The sequence below is a fragment of the Gasterosteus aculeatus genome, chromosome 12 (assembly GCF_964276395.1).
Source record: "Gasterosteus aculeatus chromosome 12, fGasAcu3.hap1.1, whole genome shotgun sequence".
Taxonomy (NCBI): domain Eukaryota; kingdom Metazoa; phylum Chordata; class Actinopteri; order Perciformes; family Gasterosteidae; genus Gasterosteus; species Gasterosteus aculeatus.
Window position 1 is genome coordinate 3,109,825 of NC_135700.1, and position 25,877 is coordinate 3,135,701.

The 25,877-nt window shown below is 40.9% G+C and overlaps 2 protein-coding genes across 5 annotated transcripts in view; both read right to left on the minus strand.

Annotated features, from left to right (window-relative positions):
- The window catches only part of LOC120807643 (neural-cadherin), a 285,961-nt gene that overhangs the window by 195,015 nt on the left and 65,069 nt on the right, over positions 1-25,877 (minus strand). The window lies entirely within an intron of this gene.
- LOC144385312 (uncharacterized) lies at positions 4,050-17,410 on the minus strand. 4 transcript variants are annotated; one of them, XM_078085232.1, is made up of 4 exons: positions 16,829-17,410; positions 15,282-15,317; positions 14,511-14,782; positions 4,050-13,918 (listed from the first exon to the last, which is right to left on the minus strand). In XM_078085232.1, exon 4 carries the CDS (start codon positions 12,728-12,730, stop codon positions 4,982-4,984), a length of 7,749 nt encoding a protein of 2,582 aa, XP_077941358.1. In that variant the 5' UTR covers positions 12,731-13,918; positions 14,511-14,782; positions 15,282-15,317; positions 16,829-17,410; the 3' UTR covers positions 4,050-4,981. The 4 variants fall into 4 exon arrangements, with proteins under 4 accessions (XP_077941358.1, XP_077941359.1, XP_077941361.1 ...); XM_078085233.1 differs by having other exon boundaries at positions 14,511-14,534; positions 14,769-15,317; XM_078085235.1 differs by lacking the exon at positions 16,829-17,410 and having other exon boundaries at positions 15,282-16,545.

The following is a 25,877-nucleotide window of genomic DNA, read 5'->3' on the forward strand; positions in this document are numbered from 1 at the left end:
TGAGAGTGATTAACAGTGAGCAGAGGTCAGGGTGGAGGGGGGAGGGGGGGCAGTGTCTTTATTATATTGGTCTGTTGACAGAAAGCATAGCTGCGTCATGTGACTCCACTAATCAGGTCATAGGAGCAGCTGTGAGTCACAGACAGATCCTGCAGCATGTGAGTGCTCGTAACCACGACAACGGCGCACCTGTGATCATTAACGATCTACTGCAAAAGACAGAGACATGGCAGCAAGTTACACAGAATCCACACCTCAAACAAATGGGAACCAGCGCAAAACTATAACAGCTATCTAAAAAATACGGCGTTTGTATGAGACCCAAGACTCTACCGAACGCGTGGATGTGTTTTTATGTCTGTCCGGTAATAAATACGGCTCCTATGGCCGTTTACAAAACGTGTACCTTGTGGATTTTTGTGAGAAATATGTCGGCAGATTTGTATTGGAGCCTATGGGGCTTTTGGCAGAGGTTGTGTCACTCAAACACACCTTGCGCCAAAACTAAAGAACTCTGGGATTCCATGAACACATTAATCCAATCAGCACAACCATACCCTCATTAATCTGAAGAAATGAAGCCTCTAGAGTGTATACTTTGGCTGCAAGGACAAAAGTTCCATACTTTTTTAACCAGATTTCTGCGCTGCCCCACACTCTAGCCTCGAGCTCTCCACTCTAGCAGACGCAATACACACTCATGTAAAAGTCAGAAACGGAGCGAAGAACTAGTGAAACATAATCAGTGATTATGAAAAAAGTAGAATAGATATCAAGAAGCAGTTTTTTTCATAAAATAGTTGAGACTTGTGTGAACATTTGAGAGTTGAAATGGTGTCTGTAGCTGAAAGATTGGCGAAGCTGAAAAATCTGAAAGTTGAAGAAGTTGAAGAGGATTTGAAAAGCAAACTCCATTTGAAAACCATGTTAAAATATTAACGATTATTGATTTATATAAATTCAAGCTTAAGAGGTAGAAAGCTGAAAAGTCATAGCCCGGAAGCCAGAAAGAAGCTGAACATTTTAATATTTGAACGGTTTAAATAGCTGAAAGTGTGAAGGAGTTGAAAGGTGCCGCGGAAGAAATAGAAGAAGAAGCTGAAGAATAAAGATTCGAAGAACAATACTTGGAATGCATCGTTAATGCATTCCAACAATAAAGATTAGAAGAACAATACTTGGAATGCTTAAAGCATTCCAACTAACTAGAAAAGGCATTTCCTGCTGAAAATGCGTTGGAATGCAAAAAGCTGAAAGCTGCACTGAATATTTAAAAATAGCTGAAAATACAGAAAGTTGAAGGGAATTTGAATAAATTTGCTGAAATGAAAGATATTTGAAAAGCTGAAATTAATTTGAAGTTTCTGAAAATACAGAAATGGGAGAAGCTGAAAGGAATTTCAATAGATTTGCTGAAAAAGCAGAAATGAAAACAGCTGAAATAAATGTGAAATCTTGCAAAAAATAGCTAAAATGAATTTCAAAAACGGCTGAAAATATAGAAATCCGAAAATGTACCAACAAGCCGAAAAACTGAAATGAATTTAAAAAATGCTCATGATATAGAAATGACAATGTACCAGCAAGCTCAAAGATGAAATTAAGTTCAATTTCTGAAAATATTGAAATTTCCAATGGCTTTGCTGAATAAGTGTTAATGCCAAAAAGTGAAGACCAGCACAGCAGGAAAACATAATATTTTAATTTCAAAATTGGCAGTGTGGAAGATGAAGTGCAGCATTTAACAAAGCTAAGAGTTGAAATACAACACAAAAGAAGATCCCGTCTTTACATCCTTTTTTGACTCATTATCTTCTATCGAAATATAATAAAATAATATAGATGAGTACAGTGCACAAGTACTGTTGTATTGGTCATAATTATTTTGAGTATTTCGTGAAAGATAAAATCTTAGAGTGAGAAATGTATCAACACAGTTTTGTGAACATTGGTCCCTGTGTTATTCATGAATAAATGTACTATAGTTTCAATAGTTAACAATATGGTTCATTTCCTACAATCAAAGGTTTTTCACATCGTTTCCAGACTTAGGTTAATACTCAGTTCAAGACTTCAAGGTCCAGGAGCCCTGGACAGATAAGTCTTGTCAACATTGTCGTTTAGACTATCCCAGCGTTAAGCTCAGTTTACTGAGGCTCACAGACACACTGGGTTCTCCTTACTTTGATGGAACATTAGAGGTTAGAGTCACTTGTTGACTCAAGGTTAGGACCCAAGCTTTGTAGGATTTGTTTTCCTATTAAATCTTTTGACAAGGCTCTTTGCGCCAAGTCATGTTTTAGCCATCTGAAGATGACACACTTGATGGATTTCACAGTCTTACAATTTAACACTGGGCAGCCTCAGTAGAGTTTAGGTTATCCTAAGGATCGGTGTACACATGTGAAAAACCTTGAATATACCTACCAGCTGAAACCCCATACTAATGACTCATTGTGATACAAATATGTCATTTCTTCAAGGTTAATTTGTTCATATGCACGAGGCAATCAAACAAACATTTTCATCCTTAATTTTCTCATAAATCTGACTGAAAAGGGACGGATGACAAATAAAAAAATAATAAATAAATAAATACAATCAACAAAAAAAATGCAATGAAACATAAGGAAAACGTATATTGTTAGATCAAATACGGTAGAGATGAAACAAACAAAATAGACAGGTGTCCTGTAGTAATACTGTTCATGAGTTAGTAGTGTATGCTTTGAAGACCTGTAACATTATGACCTTTGACCTGTGCAGCGGCTGTAGATCCACTGCTCCAGTCATCACGTCAGGATAGTGTTACTATAGCTACATGGAGGAGGAGAGGCCTTAAAGACAGAAACAGGAGAAAATGTATTCATGTTGTTAAAAATGTAAACAGCACATGCAAGTAGTAAGACTACCAGGGGATTGTTTTGTTGTGGTCAGAGATATATTTTTAAAAAGATCTAATCCCAGTTGTTACCTTTACAGCTGGTTTAGGGAGGAGCTTGAAGCTGCATAAAGGTGGGGCTGTCACTGGGACAGTGATGACTGACTGATGACTCTTCCTTGCAGTCACACACCTGATCCTGACAAAAATAAAACAGGAAGTTATTGTTAGAAACTCAACTTTCTAAAAAGGTTTATAATTCACAGTAATGAAATACCTTGAACTCTGAGAGCAGTGCAGAGCAGATCAACATGTAGTACAGTGAAACTGAATACGCTGCATGTTCAGCTTCTTTTATGTGTTCAGCTCTCTCTGCAGTCCTGAGTGTCTTCACTGTGAAGTGGAGGAATCACAGAGGAGGAAGACCTGAAGGAAGAAGTGGATATAACATTAGAACGTTATATTGGATGAACAATTAGTGTTATTAATAATATTGCTTTCATACAAAATGAATACGTGAATGATAACAAAATTAAAACAAAACATTAGAAATCACATATGAAATAAGAAAACAATACCATATTATCTGTTGTGAAGAAACCTCAACACTGGCAGGGAGAACACGTCTCTCTGTGGTCCAGCATGTGTCCACTGATGATGAACAGTTAAGACGGTGCTTCAACATCTGCTCTGCTGCTGCAGTGGTGGCAGGATGTCCTGGTCGGTATGAGCTGATCCAGAATCTCAGAGCCAGACAGGAAGTGAGGCAAAGACAGGCAGGTGTTTTCTCGTCCTTTGCTTTGAAGAATGACGGGGACAGGCAGGAAGTCAAATGTGTCCCTATGAGGTCTAACTGTGATGGGTCCTCGGTTGATTGACAGTTCAGTTGGTGCTGCAGTCTTTGGCATGTCTTAGATGCTGTGAGCTGATCCTCACAGTGCAGAAGGAGGTGAGGCCAAGACTGGAAGGTGTCTTTACAGAGGACAAGGGAGGACTGTGTCTCCTGTCCATCAGAAAGGAAACTTAACACTACAAAGACACATGAGAACTTTGTCTCTTGTCCATCGGAAAGGAAACGTAACACTATAGAGGACACAGGAGGACTGTGTCTTCTGTCCATTACAAAGGAAACTTAACACTACACAGGAAACATGACAATTGTGTCTGCTTTCAAAACAAAGGAAACTTAACACTACACAGGAAACATGACAATTGTGTCTGCTTTCAAAACAAAGGAAACTTAACACTACATAGGAAACATGACAATTGTGTCTGCTTTCAATACAAAGGAAACTTAACACTACACAGGAAACATGACAACTGTGTCTGCTTTCAAAACAAAGGAAACTTAACACTACATAGGAAACATGACAATTGTGTCTGCTTTCAATACAAAGGAAACTTAACACTACAGAAAACACAGGGTAATTAAAATAAAATTAATGGGGATGGAAGTGTGGGGTTTCAGCTGGTAGGTGCATCAGAAAGTAAGTGTTACATCTAGAACACATACTTTCTGATGTGCGTCTGCTAAACTAAATGTCAGCAGCTGTGTACAATGAATTTTACATTGTACACAGCTGCTGAAAGAGTTTTGGCCTGTGCATTTATCAACCCTGACCCAAACCCACCCTGATAAATGCACAGGCCAGAATGTGTTAGAAATATTGCTAAAATTAACATGGTTACCTGGAAAATTATATGACCCATAATATTATCCAATATTGTGAACACTTAAAATTAGCCCATTCTACAATCTTATTACAGTGCAACAACTAGTTTGACCAGATGATTCAGTTTTCTTTACATTGAAGATTACATAATCCCAGACTAATAACAATGTGGTATTGTTTAAAAAAAATATATGATTCTCAGTAGATTTTGGTCTTAGCTGACAATTTTAAGACCTGTTGGAGGAATGTAGACAGAAAACATGATTGTGACAAGTGACATGTTTTTTACTGTACCAGAGTGGAGGCCCTGCTGTGGTGGAAATATGGAAACGGCTGTATGGCGGATCCCCCTCCTCTGTATAATCATGCATTAAATCAATGTATATACAAGTACATTGCATTTTTCTTTAAAACTCACCTGATACCTTTATGGACTGTTAGATGACATGACACAGTAAACAGGGTTGTGATAACTGTAATAAGTTCTCATCACACCAGAGTGGAGACAGCGTTGTGGTTGAGAGATGAAAATGAGGTCCAGCAGTGTGTTCTTGTCAGTGGTTGCATTAGTGATGACTTGTGCAAATCCTCTGGACTGGAAGAGCTCAAGGATTGGCTTACCAGTGTTGGAGAAGAGATTCTCGTTGAAATCACCACAGACAATGATGGGCTGACAGTCCATGATCTCCAATGAGTCCAGCAAGCTCCCCAGGTTGGACAGGAATGATCTCACACTGTAGTCTGGAGGTCTGTACACAGCTGCAATCAGGGCTCTCACTGGGGCTTCTACCTTCAGAGCCACAAACTCAAGATCGGTCACATTATGTACGTACTGTTTCTCACGCACCTGAATGTGGCTTTTCACATAAACAGCAACTCCACCACCACCTCTGTTGGCTATTTGTGGAACATTTGTGTAGGACAGGTGTCTGTTGCGTTTGAACATGTTGTAGCCCTCTAAATGGAGACTCTGTGCAACAAAGGAGCCTTGAAGGTGAGTTTCTGTGAGACACAAAACATCTGCAAGACACAGTTCATGATGGCTCCTGATGTCAATGATGTGCGATGGCAAACCTTCAGTGTTATGGTGAACAATGGTCAGAGTGTCGTGTCTGCTCGAGGTCTCTTTGATACGAAGAAGAGGCATCACGTCGTCCAAGTTGACTTGTCTCATGGTCTCGAGGGCTCCAGTGATTTCTGGGTTGGCATAGATTTTACTCTCATCCAGATCCAGCATGTGCAGTCCACTGAGAGAGGTCACTCTACTGATCGCTACGTAAGCCATGCCAGGTTCAAAAATGTGTTTCAGTGACACTACAGCTGATGTCCTCGTCATACCCTGAACCTTGTGTATCGTGCAGGCAAAGGCAAGTCTAACAGGAAACTGTCTGCGTACAACTCCTTTCTGTTTCAGATTGTCCTCTGCTCTCTCTATGTACACCACATCATCAGGGCCGCCTGGTGCTCTATTACGGTAATTCCTTCCAGCAGTTTGATCATCCATCTTGAGCCCGAGCATAGTGACATGTGCAACACCACTCTGTTCTGCGGTTATTACCCTGACTAGTGTAGCAAACGATCCATTCACCAATCCCTGAGACACGTCTATGTTTCTGGTGAGCATGACTCGAGCACCTTCAGCTACGTTTAGTGTGTCTGGTAACTCATTTCTGTTTCCTTTGTATGGTTGGGCTTGTCGAGCCATTCTTCCAGTTCGTGGGTCCTTCTTGTAGTCATCTGCATCGATGTTGGTGATATTAGAATGGAGCAGAGCTAATGTCACTGAGTTGTGTGAATCAACCTGTTTGTTAGTTGCAAAGATGTGCAGGACATCAGGTGGACAAAGTGATGGTTCAGTGATGGTCTGTGACAACAAGGCTCTGTCTGCTTGAGACAACTCATCTGACTTTCCTTTCACACGGATCCGGTTCAACATCTCTGCAAAGGCAACATCATCCTTCTGCCGCATAATCTCAGTCAGGGTGATTGTCTGAAACTGTTCCTGCCATAGGTCAATCTCACATGGCTCGCACACACAGAGGGTCTTGGACTGTCGCACTGGTGGTAGCTGATAAAAGTCTCCCACAGCTATTACTGACATTCCTCCAAAGGGTTTGGGACTACCTTTGATCTGTTTCAGTCTTGCATCCACATAAGCAAACAGGGGCTTTGACACCATAGACACTTCATCAATGATGAGGATTTCAGCATTTAAAAGTTCTGATCGGACTTCATCCAGTTGGTTACCAAGTCCTTGAAATGGAGGTTTCAGACTTCGTGGAAGCTTGAGCAGAGAGTGCAGTGTTGATCCTGATATATTGAAGGCTGCAGTTCCAGTGAAAGCTGTCAACAGGACCGTGGGGTTTGATATGTCGACCTCCTCAGAATGGCTGGGCAGTTTGCACAGTATCTTAGATGCTTCTGAGTAGATGCATTTAATGAGATGTGACTTTCCTGTTCCAGCACCACCATTGACATAAAAGAAAAACTGCTCAGGATTTAGGCCACAAACACGCTTTACGCACCAGTCTCTAACTGCATAGAACACACATGCTTGTTTCTGGTTCAGGTTCTGATACATTTGTCGTAGCAGTGTGGGGTCAAAGGCCGGAGGCTCTCTGATGGCTCTGGCTTCTGTTGCAGCATTACCTTGATTAGTGTATTCTGGAACATTTTCTTGAACATTTTCATGATCTGGCTCTCTTGCCTCGAGTTCTTCTATACATTCCAACCTTTCCACTTCAGATTCTGGAGCCAGATTGCACCATTCATCAATCACTCCTCTGTTCTGTTCAAATTCTTCCACTGCATTCTCAATGTCCTCGCTGTTTTTCTCATATTTGTCTTTGTTTCGTTTCACAATGTGACGGACATACTCAGGATGGTCAGAACCTGGTAGTTGGACACAACCACTCTTGTAGAAGGACTCGTACGTGGGGAAATGCCGTCTTTTCAGTTCCAGGTCTGATCGGTGAGGAATGTACAGTTTCAGTAATGTGCCATAGAACTTCTCTGGATATTTTTCCTGTGAGCAGCGGTAAAATCTGATGATAGCGGGCTTATCGTTTTTACGCTTTTGCACAAATCCCATGTCATTGAGGAGAGGCAACACATCTTTACCTTTTTTCTGCTGGCCGTAGACAATTCTGCAAGTTGCTGCGAAATCTGACAAACACATCTGCTCAAACTCTGGTGTTTCTGGTCTGGATTTGTATTTGTCAGTCAAAGACGTCATCCACACATTTACACTTTCTAATGTTGTGTTCTCCAGGTAAGACATGGGGCGACTCATTTTCAGTGCGTTGTCATCTGTCGGTACGAATATGACACCACGTGAACACTTCTTCATGTTAATTCCACATGCACGAGTCACACACTCCTGAGCACTGACCTCTCTCTTTTTAGAGTACGCCTGCATGATTTCCCTCATTTCATCACATTCATTGACGTGGTCTCTGGTGGAGTTTTCAATGACTGTTTTAAGGTACTCAGAAAGTCCAGATTCCTTTTTGGTGATGTAGCTGGTGAGATACATGATGCACGAATATGCATTGAGAATATAACTGACATCAATATTGGCATCCCAGGCTTCCAGTAGATGTGCATTATATCCATTTACCCAGCAGTCCTTTGGCTCACGTTTCAGGATCACTGCACTGGATTTGTTGATGACATTGAGGCATCCTTCATACTCTTGGAGTGTTAAGTTGCATTTAACGAGGAGCTGCTGCAAACTGAGTGAGGCAGTTTCAGGTTCATTCAGCAACAGGTTCAGTGGTTGGAGCTTGGACTTTGCTATTTGCAGTTGCAGTGGAGCAACGCCCTCACCAGGTCTCGATATCATTGTCTTTCTGGAAGGTGGTTTAGGAAAACCAAATCTGCAACCAGAGCTGGGGCTTCTGAAACATGTCCGTGAGTGTTTTTTGCTGTGTATTTGCACCTCTGTGACCTTCTTGTACAGTTCAGGTTGTGTGAGTTGGTCAGGTAGCTGAGCTGTGATGTATTTAGACACAAAAGCTGACACAGTGTGATCATCATCCTCCTCAAACACAGGTGCACCATCTACCCATATGAGACAGTGAATGTGTGGACTTCCTCTGTGCTGAAACTCAACTCGGTAAAAGTAGTCAACGACTTTGCCAAGAGGCTGTGCAGGAGATAAGAGCACATCTCTGAATAAGGCCTCAACACGCTTATCAAACATGCGCATTGTTGTTACAGGGTTGCTTCTCAGAATGTCACACTTTGCTGACCAGTCGAGCCCTTCAAAGTTCACCTCCTCACCTTGCTGTCTTTTTATTGCCTCAATCACTTCAGGCCAACGCATCTCAGCTGCAGAAAATGTACAAAAGAATGTGGGAGTTCCCAACTGTCTGATCATGGCAAAAAGGTCTCGTGTGGTTTTCTCCCAATAGGCTGGTGTTCCTCTCAGCGGCTGCATGAATCTGACTGCATCTTTGTTCCTCACCAGTTTCTCTACCTCTCGTTTGTTTTGCAGCATACCAGACGTTATTTTTCGTCCATCTCGAGTCATTGGCTTTCCTTTCCTCAACTGTATCGTCATGCTGGATGTGGCCAGGTGTATTTCAGTCACAAACTGAGCAAAGAACAAGTAGTTTGTATCTCTGGCGAAACGATCATCAACACAGAAGAGCCTCGCTTTGAAATAACTGCTGGGTGTTACTTTCATACGTCTCCCTTCATCCAGTGTGTTTTGGCCTGTAGGGAACTGCACAGGGAAAGCCATCGCCTCAAGTTTAGGAGTTTTGAAGAAACCAACTGGACTGTTACTTTCTGCAGGGGCAACCGAGTAGATTCCTTCACTGAAACATAAGATCTCCTCTGAAACATCACACGGCTGAAGACATGATTCTAGAGCAAAACCACCGTTAGGCATGTCACCTTCCTGTTCTTCATCATCTCTCTGCTGCTCTGGTTGTTCACCATCACAAGACAACATGTCAACATCCTGCTCTCCATCAAGCTCAGTTTCTGTCTCACACAGTGCACTTTTCTCACACATGTCGATTTCCTTTAAATCAGCATCATCATAGTCGTTGTCATCCATAGTGGCATCCTCATCATCATCCTCATCTTCATCAGGAAGTGTTGGGTCACAAAGCTCGGCCTCATCTCTGATAGTGATGTCCTGATATTGTGGATGAATGCGTTTGAGTTTATGCAGCGCCTGCACTAGTTTAGACCAGGTGACAGTCTGGAACAGCTGATGTCCTCTGTAACACAATCGTCTCTTCAGCTTTACTCTCATCACTTGAGACTCACTTCTCAGTCTGGGTAACGCTTCCACTGTTTCCTGCACCTCAGACGGGACACAAACCACGTTGCCATGTATCGCTCTCTGTCGTCCTTTGGGAAGAGGAATAATCTTTGCAAACGCTATGCACTTGGCTATGAGATGTCGCTCCAATATGTTGAGGTCACACAGTTCAGGTGGAATGTCAGCGAGCTCCAAGTTGTTGGCTACAGCGAGTGTCGGCATGACTCCATCTTTAAGATGATTGTGGCAGGTGTGACAGATCCACTCTTCCTTTCTCTCATCAGGCACATTGCACTGTTGTTCATCTCTGCACTGGTCATCACACACATGGACGTACTTTCCTGTCAGGCATGCTGCAACCACGTCTGGATTTCGTACATAGTTTAACCTTTTACAGGGTTTCACTTGGTTTGGAAATGATGCTTTGTGACAGACGGTGCAAACATAAGTGGGACCGGACTTTATTTGTGACCTGAAAACAGATATGGCCTCTTTGATCAAACTGTTGTCACTTTCTTCTGTTGGGTTATTTATCCCTCTGTACTTCCTTTTTATTTTCATGGCACATCTTATGTTCCGCATACTCCGATATGTAGGATTGTTTTTGTATCTGTCTTTCATTCGTTGTTTCATTAGTTGTTTGTGTCTGAGCTTGAATGCCTGGTCATGAGCGTATCGCTGAATAATGTGAGATCTCTTCCTTTCTCTAAAATCAATGCTGTTTTTATAAAAAGCAGTGAAATACATTTTTTTTTCCTTTCTAAACTCAGCATTGTCTCGGTAGCGGTCCGTAAAGTGCTGTTTTTGTTTCTCTCTAAATTCTGGATTATTTCTGTAACGAGAGACCAAGATTTCTTTTTGTTTCTCTCTAAAATCAGGATTATTTCTGTAGCGAGAGACCAAGATTTCTTTTTGTTTCTCTCTAAAATCAGGATTATTTCTGTAACGAGAGACCAAGATTTGTTTTTGTTTCTCTCTAAATTCAGGATTATTTCTGTAACGAGAGACCAAGATTTCTTTTTGTTTCTCTCTAAAATCAGGATTATTTCTGTAACGAGAGACCAAGATTTGTTTTTGTTTCTCCCTAAATTCAGCATTGTTTCTGTAACGAGAGACCAAGATTTGTTTTTGTTTCTCTCTAAATTCAGCATTTTCTCTGTACTGGGAGGTAATGTACTCTTTCCGTTTTTGTTGAAAATCAACATTGTCTTTTGTATTATTTATTTTCTTTTGTCTAAATTCAGGGTTGTTCTGATATTGCATTCTTGCATGAGATTTTTTTTGTGCTTTATACGCTTTATTTGAGGCATATTTTTCCCTTTCTTTGCTTTTTTTAATCTCTTGCCTTTGTTGATTTTTTTCTGAGACCATCAGTCTTCTCTTTATTTTTCTCCTTTTGTTTTTATCACACTTTGTCAGTTTGCATGGGATTCCCTGTAATAGAACATCAGATAGATCACTGGCAACAGTATTTTCTACTGAGGAAGACATACTTGGTTCATTGAGAGAAGCATCATGTGATGGAAGGAAAGTGGATTGACTTGACAGTTCTGGTTCATTGGAGTTTATGACCTCTTGTTGTCTTACCGATGATGTGAAGATGATGTCACTGGACTCTGCTGTCAATATGTCGTCAGATGGATCACTGAGAACAGGGTTTATCACTTGAGCAGTTGATTCTGATTCATTGTGAGGAGCATCATGTGATGATGTTGTGATGAGGACCTCTGGTTGTTTTACAGCTGGAGTGTGAGTCATTTCAGGTGAACTGGTCTGATCAGTGGCTGTAGGTGAGTTTGATTCATCCACAGGGACAGCTGTAGGTCTGCAGTCTGTGTTTGGGAGACCATCGTTCAGGTTGACTGTGTTCACATTGTAAAACTCCACAGGTTTCAACTCATAGTTACAGGAGGACTGTGTGTCCATCATTCTGTGGGACTTCTTGAGCCTGTCAATCATGTCACTGAGACGTGAGAATGTCACCATGACAGCAGTACCTGGTGTGCGTGAACCGGCTGGTAGGGGCAAACCTCTGGCTGTTCTGGAGTGTGGGTCGAAGAAACCGTACCTGCCCGACTTGGTTCTGAACACTGCAATACACAAGAGTCTCATCAACAGCAGAGCGTACTTCACATCTGACAACAAGCAGCTGAGTCCTGACTCCAGGTCCAGAAAGCTGTCCACAGCTCCAGGTAAAGGTTCTCCTAATGTGCCGTACCTTGAAAGCTGAGTCATGTCTGCATGGTGTGTAGCGCTGCGTGCAGGAACTTCATCAGTGAGCTCGTCGGTGGTCAGATAGATGTGATTAGTGACTTGTTTCCTGGTCTCTCTATACATCGTGTTACCTTTATCCAAAACATGGTCCAGGTCTGCTCTGGTGATGCTTTCATTCTCATGGAGGAATGCAAGAAAGGTCAGTGAGTTACAGGTGCACTGCCGATTTCTGGATCTGCCGTATCTGATAGAAGCCTGGCTGTGGGATGCACGGACATGTTGTTCAGAAGGCTGATCTCCAGGGTCTACACGGTCTGCATTAGAAGGTCCTGCTGCACATGGTTCTTTACTGGGTTGTCCTCTCTTTACAGTATCCGATACCTGTGGTACACATGACTCATCACCTTGACCTCTAAGGTTTACCTGCCTGACATTAGAAGGTCCTGCTGTATGTGGATCCTCACTGTGACGTCCACTCTTTACTGCGTCTGCATATGATACCTGTGACTCACTTGGAACTCCCTGTTTCACACTTCCAGCATGAGACTCTGCAGACATCTTTACCTCTCCACTGCTCTCAGAACCAACACATTCTGCTCCTTCAGTCGTTGTTGCACAGGGATTCTCTTTGGTCCGCTGAAAGCGCAGCCTCTGAGCTTGTGACCTCTTACTCTTTCTGGGCATTGTTGTGTTTCAAAACCACAAATGTTATTGTTTTACTTGTATTGTACACAACCAAGGTACTAAACACAATATTAATGGTAAAAGTAACTTAACAAAGCAGAATGTGAAAATAGATTAAACCTTTGTCTGCTTTTACTGATCAAGAACACCAAGAGAACAACTTATAATACTTGGGTTTATATTAAATCAGGAAGCGTTGTCGTGGCAACGTGATGATGGATGAAAGCTTCTGAACGTCGGGCCTGCAGACAGAAGGCAGCAACTCCCAATGAATCCACTTCCTCCTTATAGATGGCTTTGTTTTATTTCAGTATGAACAAAGTGAAACAACTAAACACACAAATACACTGAATGTTTGAAATAATGTACGTTTATACAGGAAATTGTTATTACAGATTTCTAGAGTACTGCTACCAAAACAAAGCTTTGGGTACAAACCAGCGGAGCTCCAAAGCAACAACGATCAGGAAATTAACTATTCCTTTTATATGATATAGACTTTTACTACAATTGTTTTTATGTAAAGCAACAAGGGAGCAACTTTCTTGAATTATGTTAATGTAATGATTTACTCGAAATATATATTTGAAAATGTACCATTCAATTCTAAATGATAAAAGGTACTTTTTAATCAATTACAACAAAATATGTAGGTTATGTGTGGTTTCTTTCAGTTTCTGAATTAACTTTTCAGTTTTGTTTAACCAATGTGTTGGGAAAAAGTCTCGGAAATAGTATAAATGCTTTGTCCGAGTTGCAAAAACAGCAATAGTGTTCTAGAGATAAGTGTATAAGTTGTAGATAGGAGAGGTAAGAGGTGAGGGTGAGAGAAGAGAGTCTCTCAGAGTATTCAAGTCAGATAGATTAGGTACCAGTAACCCAAGTCGAGCCAACAGAGCTTAGTCCAAAATTCAGTTCAGTTCAGAGAAAGGTTTCCAGAGTTTGTTCCATTCCATTGCCAAAGATTACCAACGTGAGAGTGGGATAGAGGGGGACACAAAGTGTGAGTTGCCATATGCAAAAGACAGAGCGGTAGATGTGACAGGATAGATAGAGAGCCAACTTGTAGACAGAGTGGATACAAGGTACAGGATAGATAGAGAGCCAACTTGTAGACAGAGTGGATACAAGGTACAGGATAGATAGAGAGCCAACGTGATAGAGGAGAGATGCTGCACAGCAGGACACCTGGAAGACACAATACAAAGACACTTTAGACAGCAGTTTGAAGATCAATTTAAGGAACATCTAAATGACCAGAATATCAACCATTCTACCTCGATAATACCTCACTTATTTATATGAAAAACAATGTTGACCATAAATGGATCATTGAGTAGACTGGTTCAGATGTCTCACAGCTTGCGTCTCTTTCCCAAGTTGTTTCACAGCGTCGCTGCTGCCACCTCTCCTTTTACAGGGTTTGCCTTTCATGATTACCAGTTTTCATTTTATTCTGAAGTATTGTTTATATAAATCATCTTATTTATTTTAAATATAAAATGTTTAAGAAGCATTGGAGTTTGTTCATAAGATGTTAACAATATACAATTAAAAGATGATACTCTGAATTCATGGAGCCGTGAGAGTCACTGCCTTTTCCTTCATTGTTCTGAAACTATTTCAGAATAAAAGCCTTTTGTTAATAAGGGGATTCCTGGACAGGAATCTCGAAAAGAGACTCGGACTCACACAGGCAGTGCGGCTTGGAGTTTTTCATAACAACTTCACCATGTGTTTTAACAAAGTGTATTCGGTTTTCACTCATGTGTGAACTTACTGTGAAGTCACCAGCAGTGATGGTCTGTAGTTAAAGACAGAGAGGAAACAGGAAGAGTCGGGAGAGAAATACATTACATTTACATTCTTCTCAGAAAACCAGTGCATCACATCCCATTTGACTCCAGAACTGTTCTTACGGCCGGGTGATTATTGTTACGTACAGATAAGACAGATTATTATGATGGGAGGACATTTAAAAGCCAATGTAATATCAATTTACTTATAGCATTAACATTAACAATGTGTGTGAACTTACACTTCAGAGTCAGCCTGCAGGAGAGGAAGGAGGTGAGGGATGAAAAGAGAGAAAAAGACATTTTCAATTCACTTCAGAAAACCAACCTGAAGCTCATTTTAAATACTTTCAGGTTCCTTATTTATTATCAATGTATAATTTAAAATGGACATAGAAGTGTGTGTGTGACTGTGGGGATACCGACTGTTGTCAACAACATACAATCGTATCCCTTCAATATGTGTTATTGCCTGTCAAGGACTTTAAGAAATGCAGCTGGTTCTATAGCATAGGACACAACATTAACGCTGCCACCATCAATTATTCGTTACAGATTATGCAAGCTTTTTAAATGTTAATGTTTTCTGATTGAACAGATCTGATTTCTGGCTAAAACAGTACATCCACAATAGAAAGAAATACATATTGAAACTCATATTTTTTTAACAAAAAAGATCTACATATGCTAAACAGTGATTCACATTGAAGTTCTGTGGTCTGTTTTCAATTTAATGACAGCATTTCTATACTTACCAACCAAAATGGAGATATGGATCGATGTTCTGTTGTCTGCCAGAGGAAACAATATGAAAAAAAGACAGTAAGCGGGTTAAAGCTTCAAGCCAAACACACACAAAAAAAACCTGTCTATTCAATATATTATCTATTCAATACATACATTACAGAGGTAGAATACTACTCTTTATTACTACCAGCATCATATGGGAAATCAAGAATTAACTCAACCGTTGTCATGCATTGTTTAAGTCTTCATTAGTTTGTGTGTGTGTAGCCTCTGGTTAAAAGAAACAAGCCAGGATTTCAAATGCAAAATACATCATAATAATAATTATAATAATATCTAGCCTCTTGCTCATCATATATACCACTATTCTTGCCATAAATGTTACTACATGCTGGTAACAGCTTAAACTGCTGGTAAACGACCTAAGGAGCATTAACAGTATTCATGTTATAAATTAGCTTGTTCCTACTGACGTTTTTACTAATGTGTTGGCGGTTTAAAAGGCATGACATTGGTGTGTAACTCCTTCCTGTAACTACATAACATGACCGGAGGAGCTGGATATTCTCTGTGGGAATATTTGTGGGTTTTGGCGTCATGACGCACTGGAGGGGGATCAGCTATGGACAAATTAACTAAATTTCTGCGTTTTACGTGGTGTGGAAGGCCCACATTTGCCAGGTCTTTACGGATGGTAACGACATCCGTAGACGATCGAGCTGCACTATCACACGTAAGCACGGTATAGATCATGGCGACTGGTTACAGTACAGCAGTAAGAGCCCAGAATAAAGAGATTTTACTTAATTGCAATAAACGAATAACATGCGAAATAACAGAATTATGTCGATTTTTTTTGTTCATGTTTTGTTACTTCTGTCGGCAAGACGGAAGAGCACCGAACTTTAAAATGCTCGTTTTCTGAATGGAGCCTGGATGGAGCAGTGCTAGCCTAAGCTAACATTGTAGCAGCTCCACCAACACTCATACGGCGTCATTATATACACCATAGTGGTATGTACATAGTTTAATTCGTTCTGTACCAACATGTCTCATAGAGCTCTATGTGAACAAAGAAGCTACAATATAGTAAGAACAAGAGCAGCCTATAAACGCGTCATGTTGTAGGTTACGCTTTAACAATAGCACAAGAAATTTGCGCCACGTTGGGTGTGAACATGGCGTCATGACGTTAACGGTCAGCTAACACTAGCATATCGGCTAGCACTGACTTTAGCCACGTTAACTGATAATAGTAACGTTAGCTAGCTAACCGGTGCCTTAGTTAGCTAACTACCGCGTCAGTTAACGTTAACTAAAAACGTGGCATACCCCCAACTCATATGTAACGTTAACTTAACATGCTAAAGTCACAATAGCTGCTATGCTAGTGTTAAGCAAGCGTCAGCATATGCAATACATGGGTAATATTTCACTTTCATCCATGTAGTTATACACTCTATGAGTTACCAACTAACCTCAACGGCTTTGTAAAACGTTATATTGTATTTATATCGATTAAATCATTCTCCGTTAGCGGATCACAATTACTTACCAGAGATGACGGCAGGACCGAAGGGTGCGCATGCGCAGTTCAGTTGTAGTGTTCACTGAGGCGTTCAGGGGGCACTCGGAAATTCAGAAGTCGAACGCAAAAGAAAATCATGTCTATTTCTGCAACAATCAATCAATGTCACACCAAGCACAAAGTGGAATTCAGTCAGAAAGCTCAATGGATTATTAATAAAAACATCATCTAGATAATATAAATCCAGTAAATAGATCCAATAAATAAATAAAGTAAAACTCAACCTTTGCATTTGTTTATTTGAACAGGCATTCATATTACACTCACATCTTCAAAATACTGGGGACGGGAGAAGGACATTTTTTTGAGGGGGGTTGGGGGAAAGAAAAGGGTTAGAAAGGGGGGGGGGTTGAGGAATGGAGAAGGCATCTCTTATGGGGGGGAGGCAGAGTTGAGAAGGAGGGGGCAGGGGGGGTGGCACTTAAATAACAAAAGCTGAGATGAATGGATAGAAGTCTTAAATTGTTTGTAGTAATATTAGTAGTAGTATTAGTTATGGTTGTAATTGTTGTATTATAGTACGAGCAGTAGAAGAAGTACTAGTAGGTTTAGCAGTAGCAACAGTAGAAACAGCTGTAATACTAATACTATTAGCCATAGTAGTATTTGTAATAACATTAGTAGTAGTTGTACTGGGTGAGGGGGGTTGGGAGACAAAATGTTTGTTATTCAAGCTAAAAAGTTTTTAATTAATAGGCCTCATCACAAACATTACAGTAAAAATTCCCTCTATGGGGCTTTTATTTTTAAATTATTGGATTGGATGGGGTGGGGGGTGTAGATGGAGAGAGGGAGGGTGAGGAAGGGAGGGGTGGTGAGGAAGAGATAGAGGTAGAGAGAGAGGAGGAGAAATAGACTGACTGACTGACTGAGTGATTAACAGTAAGTAGAGGTCAGGGTGGAGGGGGGAGGGGGGGCGAGTGTCTTTATCATATTGGTCTGTTGACAGAAAGCATAGCTGCGTCATGTGACTCCACTAATCAGGTCACAAGGAGCAGCTGTGAGTCACAGACAGATCCTGCAGCGTGTGAGTGCTCGTAACCACGACAACGCCGCACCTGTGCTCATTAACGGCTGCAAAATGCAGAGACATGGCAGCAAGTTACACAGAATCCACACCTCACACAAATGAGAACCAGCGCAAAACTATAACAGCTATCTAAAAAATACGGCGTTTGTATGAGACCCAAGACTCTACCGAACGCGTGGATGTGCTTTTTATGTCTGTCCGGTAATAAATACGGCTCCTATGGCCGTTGACAGAACGTGTACCTTGTGGATTTTTGTGAGAAATATGTCGGCAGATTTGTATTGGAGCCTATGGGGCTTTTGGCAGAGGTTGTGTCACTCAAACACTCCTTGCGCCAAAACTAAAAAACTCTGGGATTCCATGAACACATTAATCCAATCAGCACAACCATACCCTCATTAATCTGAAGAAATTAAGCCTCTAGAGTGTATACTTTGGCTGCAAGGACAGAAGTTCCATACTTTTTTAACCAGATTTCTGCGCTGCCCCACACTCTAGCCTCGAGCTCTCCACTCTAGCAGACGCAATACACACTCATGTAAAAGTCAGAAACGGAGCGAAAAACTAGTGAAACATAATCAGTGATTATGAAAAAAGTACAATAGATATCAAGAAGCAGTTTTTTTCATAAAATAGTTGAGACTTGTGTGAACATTTGAGAGTTGAAATGGTGTCTGTAGCTGAAAGATTGGCGAAGCTGAAAAATCTGAAAGTTGAAGAAGTTGAAGAGGATTTGAAAAGCAAACTCCATTTGAAAACCATGTTAAAATATTAATGATTATTGATTTATATAAATTCAAGCTTAAGAGCTAGAAAGCTGAACATACATAGCCCTCAAGCCAGAAAGAAGCTGAATATTTTAAAATTTGAACGGTTTAAATAGCTGAAAATGGGAAGCAGTTGAAAGGGGGCGCGGAAGAAATATAATAATAATAATAACTAGAAAATGCATTTCCTGCTGAAAATGCGTTGGAATGCAAAAAGCTGAAAGCTGAAATGAACTTTTTAAAATAGCTGAAAATACAGAAAGTTGAAGGGAATTTGAATACATTTGCTGAAATTATAGATATTAGAAAAGCTGAAATGAATTTGAAATTGCTGAAAATACAGAAATGGGAGAAGCTGAAAGGAATTTCAATAGATTTGCTGAAAAAGCAGAAATGAAAACAGCTGAAATAAATTTGAAATATTGCAAAAAAATACAGAAATGAATAGTGAAAAATTGCTGTTGATAGAGGCATAAGAATAGCTGAAATTATTTTAAAGAACTGCTGAAAATACAGGAAGTGGGGAAGCTGAATTTCAATAGATTTTCTAAAAACAGAAGTTGCAGGAGCTTAAATTTGTTTAAAATTGTTTGTAGTAATATTAGTAGTAGTATTAGTTATAATTGTGGTATTAGTAGTACTAGCAGTAATAGTAGGTTTAGTATCAATAGCAGTAGAAACAGCTGTAATACTATTAGCCATAGTCGTATTTGTAATAACATTAGTAGTAGTTGTAGTATTAATAGCAGTAGAAATACTAGTAGTATGGTAGTAGAAGTATCAGTTGTAGTACTAGAAGTACGAGTAATATTCGTAGTGGGAGACAGAATGTTTGTTATTCAAACTAAGAAGTTTTTAATTAATAGGCCTCATCACAAACATTACAGTAAAAATTCCCTCCATGTGGCTTTTATTTTGAAATTATTGGATTGGGTGGGTTGGGGGGGTGTAGATAGAGGGAGGGAGGGTGAGAGGGTGAGGAAGGGAGGGGTGGTGAGGAAGAGATAGAGGGAGAGAGAGAGGAGGAGAAATAGACAGACATACTGACTGACTGAGTGATTAACAGTGAGTAGAGGTCAGGGTGGAGGGGGGAGGGGGGGCGAGTGTCTTTATCATATTGGTCTGTTGACAGAAAGCATAGCTGCGTCATGTGACTCCACTAATCAGGTCATTGGAGCAGCTGTGAGTCACACACAGAGATACTGCAGCGTGTTTACGAGTAACCACGGCAACGGCGCACGTATTGCATTGGGTGGGGTGGGGGGGTGTAGATAGAGGGAGGGAGGGTGAGAGGGTGAGGAAGGGAATGGTGGTGAGGAAGAGAGGGAGAGGGGAGGAGAATTAGACTGACTGAGAGTGATTAACAGTAAGTAGAGGTCAGGGGGGAGGGGGGAGGGGGGCTAGTGTCTTTATCATATTGGTCTGTTGACAGAAAGCATAGCTGCGTCATGTGACTCCACTAATCACGTCATAGAAGCAGCTGTGAGTCACACACAGAGATACTGCAGCGTGTTTACGAGTAACCACGGCAACGGCGCACCTATTGCATTGGGTGGGGTGGGGGGGTGTAGATAGAGGGAGGGAGGGTGAGAGGGTGAGGAAGGGAATGGTGGTGAGGAAGAGAGGGAGAGGGGAGGAGAATTAGACTGACTGACTGACTGAGAGTGATTAACAGTAAGTAGAGGTCAGGGTGGAGGGGGGAGGGGGGCTAGTGTCTTTATCATATTGGTCTGTTGACAGAAAGCATAGCTGCGTCATGTGACTCCACTAATCAGGTCACAAGGAGCAGCTGTGAGCCACAGACAGATCCTGCAGCATGTGAGTGCTCGTAACCACGACAACGCCGCACCTGTGCGGCTGCAAAGGGGCAGACACAGGACAGCGAGTTACACAGAATCCACACCTCAAACAAATGAGAACCAGCGCAAAACTATAACAGCTATCTAAAAAATACGGCGTTTGTATGAGACCCAAGACTCTACCGAACGCGTGGATGTGCGTTTTATGTCTGTCCGGTAATAAATACGGCTCCTATGGCCGTTGACAGAACGTGTACCTTGTGGATTTTTGTGAGAAATATGTCGGCAGATTTGTATTGGAGCCTATGGGGCTTTTGGCAGAGGTTGTGTCACTCAAACACACCTTGCGCCAAAACTAAAGAACTCTGGGATTCCATGAACACATTAATCCAATCAGCACAACCATACCCTCATTAATCTGAAGAAATGAAGCCTCTAGAGTGTATACTTTGGCTGCAAGGACAGAAGTTCCATACTTTTTAAACCAGATTTCTGCGATGCCCCACACTCTAGCCTGCGAGGCCCCGCCTCTAGCAGACGCAATACACACTCATGTAAAAGTCAGAAACGGAGCGAAAAACTAGTGAAACTTAATCAGTGATTATGAAAAAAGTACAATAGATATCAAGAAGCAGTTTTTTTCATAAAATAGTTGAGACTTGTGTGAACATTTGAGAGTTGAAATGGTGTCTGTAGCTGAAAGATTTGCGAAGCTGAAAAATCTGAAAGTTGAAGAAGTTGAAGAGGATTTGAAAAGCAAACTCCATTTGAAAACCATGTTAAAATATTAACGATTATTGATTTATATAAATTCAAGCTTAAGAGGTAGAAAGCTGAAAAGTCATAGCCCTCAAGCCAGAAAGAAGCTGAACATTTTAATATTTGAAGGATTTTAATAGCTGAAAGTGTGAAGGAGTTGAAAGGTGGCGCGGAAGAAATAGAAGTTGAAGATGAAGAAATAAAGATTCGAAGAACAATACTTGGAATGCATCGTTAATGCATTCCAACAATAATAAGTTGAATAAAGATTAGAAGAACAATACTTGGAATGCTTAAAGCATTCCAACTAACTAGAAAAGGCATTTCCTGCTGAAAATGCGTTGGAATGCAAAAAGCTGAAAGCTGCACTGAATATTTAAAAATAGCTGAAAATACAGAAAGTTGAAGGGAAGTTGAATACATTTGCTGAATATTTAAAAATAGCTGAAAATACAGAAAGTTGAAGGGAATTTGAGTACATTTGCTGAATATTTAAAAATAGCTGAAAATACAGAAACTCGAAGGGAATTTGAATACATTTGCTGAAATAAAAGATATTAGAAAAGCTGAAATTAATTTTAAATAGCTGAAAATACAGAAATGGGAGAAGCTGAAAGGAATTTCAATAGATTTGCTGAAAAAGCAGAAATGAAAACAGCTGAAATAAATGTGAAATATTGCAAAACAGAAGTTGCAGGAGCTTAAATGAATTTTAAAAAGTACAGAAATAACAAAAGCTGAGATGAATAAAAAGAGGTTTAAAATTGTTTGTAGTAATGTTAGTCGTAATTTGGGTATTAGTACTAGCAGTAGAAGTCGGTTTAGTATCAATAGCAGTAGAAACAGCTGGAATACTGATACTATTAGCCATAGTAGTATTTGTAATAACATTAGTAGTAGTTGTAGTATTAATAGCAGTAGAAATACTAGCAGTATGGTAGTAGAAGTATCAGTTGTAGTACTAGAAGTACGAGTAATATTCGTAGTGGGAGACAGAATGTTTGTTATTCACACTTAAAAGTTTTTAATTAATAGGCCTCATCACAGACATTACAGTAAAAATTCCCTCCATGGGGCTTTTATTTTGAAATTATTGGATTGGGTGGGGTGGGGGGGTGTAGATAGAGGGAGGGAGGGTGAGAGGGTGAGGAAGGGAATGGTGGTGACGAAGAGATAGAGAGGGAGAGGGGAGGAAAATTAGACATACTGACTGACTGAGTGATTAACAGTGAGAAGAGGTCAGGGTGGAGGGGGGAGGGGGGGCGAGTGTCTTTATCATATTGGTCTGTTGACAGAAAGCATAGCTGCGTCATGTGACTCCACTAATCAGGTCACAAGGAGCAGCTTTGAGCCACAGACAGAGATCCTGCAGCGTGTGAGCGAGTAACCACGACAACGCCGCACCTATTGGATTGGGTGGGGTGGGGGGGTGTAGATAGAGGGAGGGAGGGTGAGGGGGTGAGGAAGGGAATGGTGGTGAGGAAGAGAGAGAGGGAGAGGGGAGGAGAATTAGACAGACTGACTGACTGAGAGTGATTAACAGTAAGTAGAGGTCAGGGTGGAGGGGGGAGGGGGGGCGAGTGTCTTTATCATATTGGTCTGTTGACAGAAAGCATAGCTGCGTCATGTGACTCCACTAATCAGGTCACAAGGAGCAGCTGTGAGTCACAGACAGAGATCCTGCAGCATGTGAGTGCTCGTAACCACGACAACGCCGCACCTGTGCGGCTGCAAAATGCAGAGACATGGCTGCAAGTTACACAGAATCCACACCTCAGACAAATGGGAACCAGCGCAAAACTATAACAGCTATCTAAAAAATACGGCGTTTGTATGAGACCCAAGACTCTACCGAACTCGTGGATGTGTTTTTATGTCTGTCCGGTAATAAATACGGCTCCTATGGCCGTTGACAGAACGTGTACCTTGTGGATTTTTGTGAGAAATATGTCGGCAGATTTGTATTGGAGCCTATGGGGCTTTTGCCAGAGGTTGTGTCACTCAAACACTCCTTGCGCCAAAACTAAAAAACTCTGGGATTCCATGAACACATTAATCCAATCAGCACAACCATACCCTCATTAATCTGAAGAAATGAAGCCTCTAGAGTGTATACTTTGGCTGTAAGGACAGAAGTTCCATATTTTTTTAACCAGATTTTCGCGCTGCCCCACACTCTAGCCTGCGAGGTCCCCCTCTAGCAGACGCAATACACACTCATGTAAAAGTCAGAAACGGAGCGAAGAACTAGTGAAACATAATCAGTGATTATGAAAAAAGTACAATAGATATCAAGAAGCAGTTTTTTTCATAAAATAGTTGAGACTTGTGTGAACATTTGAGAGTTGAAATGGTGTCTGTAGCTGAAAGATTGGCGAAGCTGAAAAATCTGAAAGTTGAAGAAGTTGAAGAGGATTTGAATACAAACTCCATTTGAAAACCATGTTAAAATATTAATGATTATTGATTTATATAAATTCAAGCTTAAGAGGTAGAAAGCTGAAAAGTCATAGCCCCCAAGCCAGAAAGAAGCTGAACATTTTAATATTTGAATGGTTTTAATAGCTGAAAGTATGAAGGAGTTGAAAGGTGCGGCGGAAGAAATAGAGGAATAAGTCGGAATAAAGATTAGAAGAACAATACTTGGAATGCTTAAAGCATTCCAACTAATAAGTTGAACTAGAAAAGGCATTTCCTGCTGAAAATGCGTTGGAATGCAAAAAGCTGAAAGCTGCACTGAATATTTAAAAATAGCTGAAAATACAGAAAGTTGAAGGGAATTTGAATACATTTGCTGAAATAAAAGATATTAGAAAAGCTGAAATTAATTTGAAATAGCTGAAAATACAGAAATGGGAGAAGCTGAAAGGAATTTCAATAGATTTGCTGAAAAAGCAGAAATGAAAACAGCTGAAATAAATGTGAAATATTGCAAAACAGAAGTTGCAGGAGCTTAAATGAATTTTAAAAAGTACAGAAATAACAAAAGCTGAGATGAATAAAAAGAGGTTTAAAATTGTTTGTAGTAATGTTAGTTGTAATTTGGGTATTAGTACTAGCAGTAGAAGTCGGTTTAGTATCAATAGCAGTAGAAACAGCTGGAATACTGATACTATTAGCCATAGTAGTATTTTTAATAACATTAGTAGTAGTTGTATTAATAGCAGTAGAAATACTAGTAGTATGGTAGTAGAAGTATCAGTTGTAGTTCTACTGAGGTACTAGTAATATTCGTAGTGGTTATAGTAGTATTTGAAAGAGCAATGCGTATTTCAACGAAACCGCTTCATGGTTAAGGTACAGATAATCATTGAGGCTTTTAGTTTGTAATGATGGAATTGGGTGAGGGGGGGTTGGGAGACAGAATGTTTGTTATTCAAACTAAGAAGTTTTTAATTAGTAGGCCTCATCACTAACATTACAGTAAAAATTCCCTCCATGGGGCTTTTATTTTGAAATTATTGGATTGGGTGGGGTGGGGGGGTGTAGATAGAGGGAGGGAGGGTGAGAGGGTGAGGAAGGGAGGGGTGGTGAGGAAGAGATAGAGGGAGAGAGAGAGGAGAAATAGACAGACATACTGACTGACTGAGTGATTAACAGTGAGAAGAGGTCAGGGTGGAGGGGGGAGGGGGGGCGAGTGTCTTTATCATATTGGTCTGTTGACAGAAAGCATAGCTGCGTCATGTGACTCCACTAATCACATCATTGGAGCAGCTGTGAGTCACACACAGAGATACTGCAGCGTGTTTACGAGTAACCACGGCAACGGCGCACCTATTGGATTGGGTGGGGTGGGGGGGTGTAGATAGAGGGAGGGAGGGTGAGAGGGTGAGGAAGGGAATGGTGGTGAGGAAGAGAGGGAGAGGGGAGGAGAATTAGACTGACTGACTGACTGAGAGTGATTAACAGTAAGTAGAGGTCAGGGTGGAGGGGGGAGGGGGGGCGAGTGTCTTTATCATATTGGTCTGTTGACAGAAAGCATAGCTGCGTCATGTGACTCCACTAATCAGGTCACAAGGAGCAGCTGTGAGTCACAGACAGATCCTGCAGCGTGTGAGTGCTCGTAACCACGACAACTGCGCACCTGTGCTCATTAACGAGCTGCTGCAAAAGTGCAGACACAGGACAGCGAGTTACACAGAATCCACACCTCAAACAAATGGGAACCAGCGCAAAACTATAACAGCTATCTAAAAAATACGGCGTTTGTATGAGACCCAAGACTCTACCGAACGCGTGGATGTGTTTTTATGTCTGTCCGGTAATAAATACGGCTCCTATGGCCGTTGACAGAACGTGTACCTTGTGGATTTTTGTGAGAAATATGTCGGCAGATTTGTATTGGAGCCTATGGGGCTTTTGCCAGAGGTTGTGTCACTCAAACACACCTTGCGCCAAAACTAAAGAACTCTGGGATTCCATGAACACATTAATCCAATCAGCACAACCATACCCTCATTAATCTGAAGAAATGAAGCCTCTAGAGTGTATACTTTGGCTGCAAGGACAAAAGTTCCATATTTTTTTAACCAGATTCCTGCGATGCCCCACACTCTAGCCTCGAGCTCTCCACTCTAGCAGACGCAATACACACTCATGTAAAAGTCAGAAACGGAGCGAAGAACTAGTGAAACATAATCAGTGATTATGAAAAAAGTACA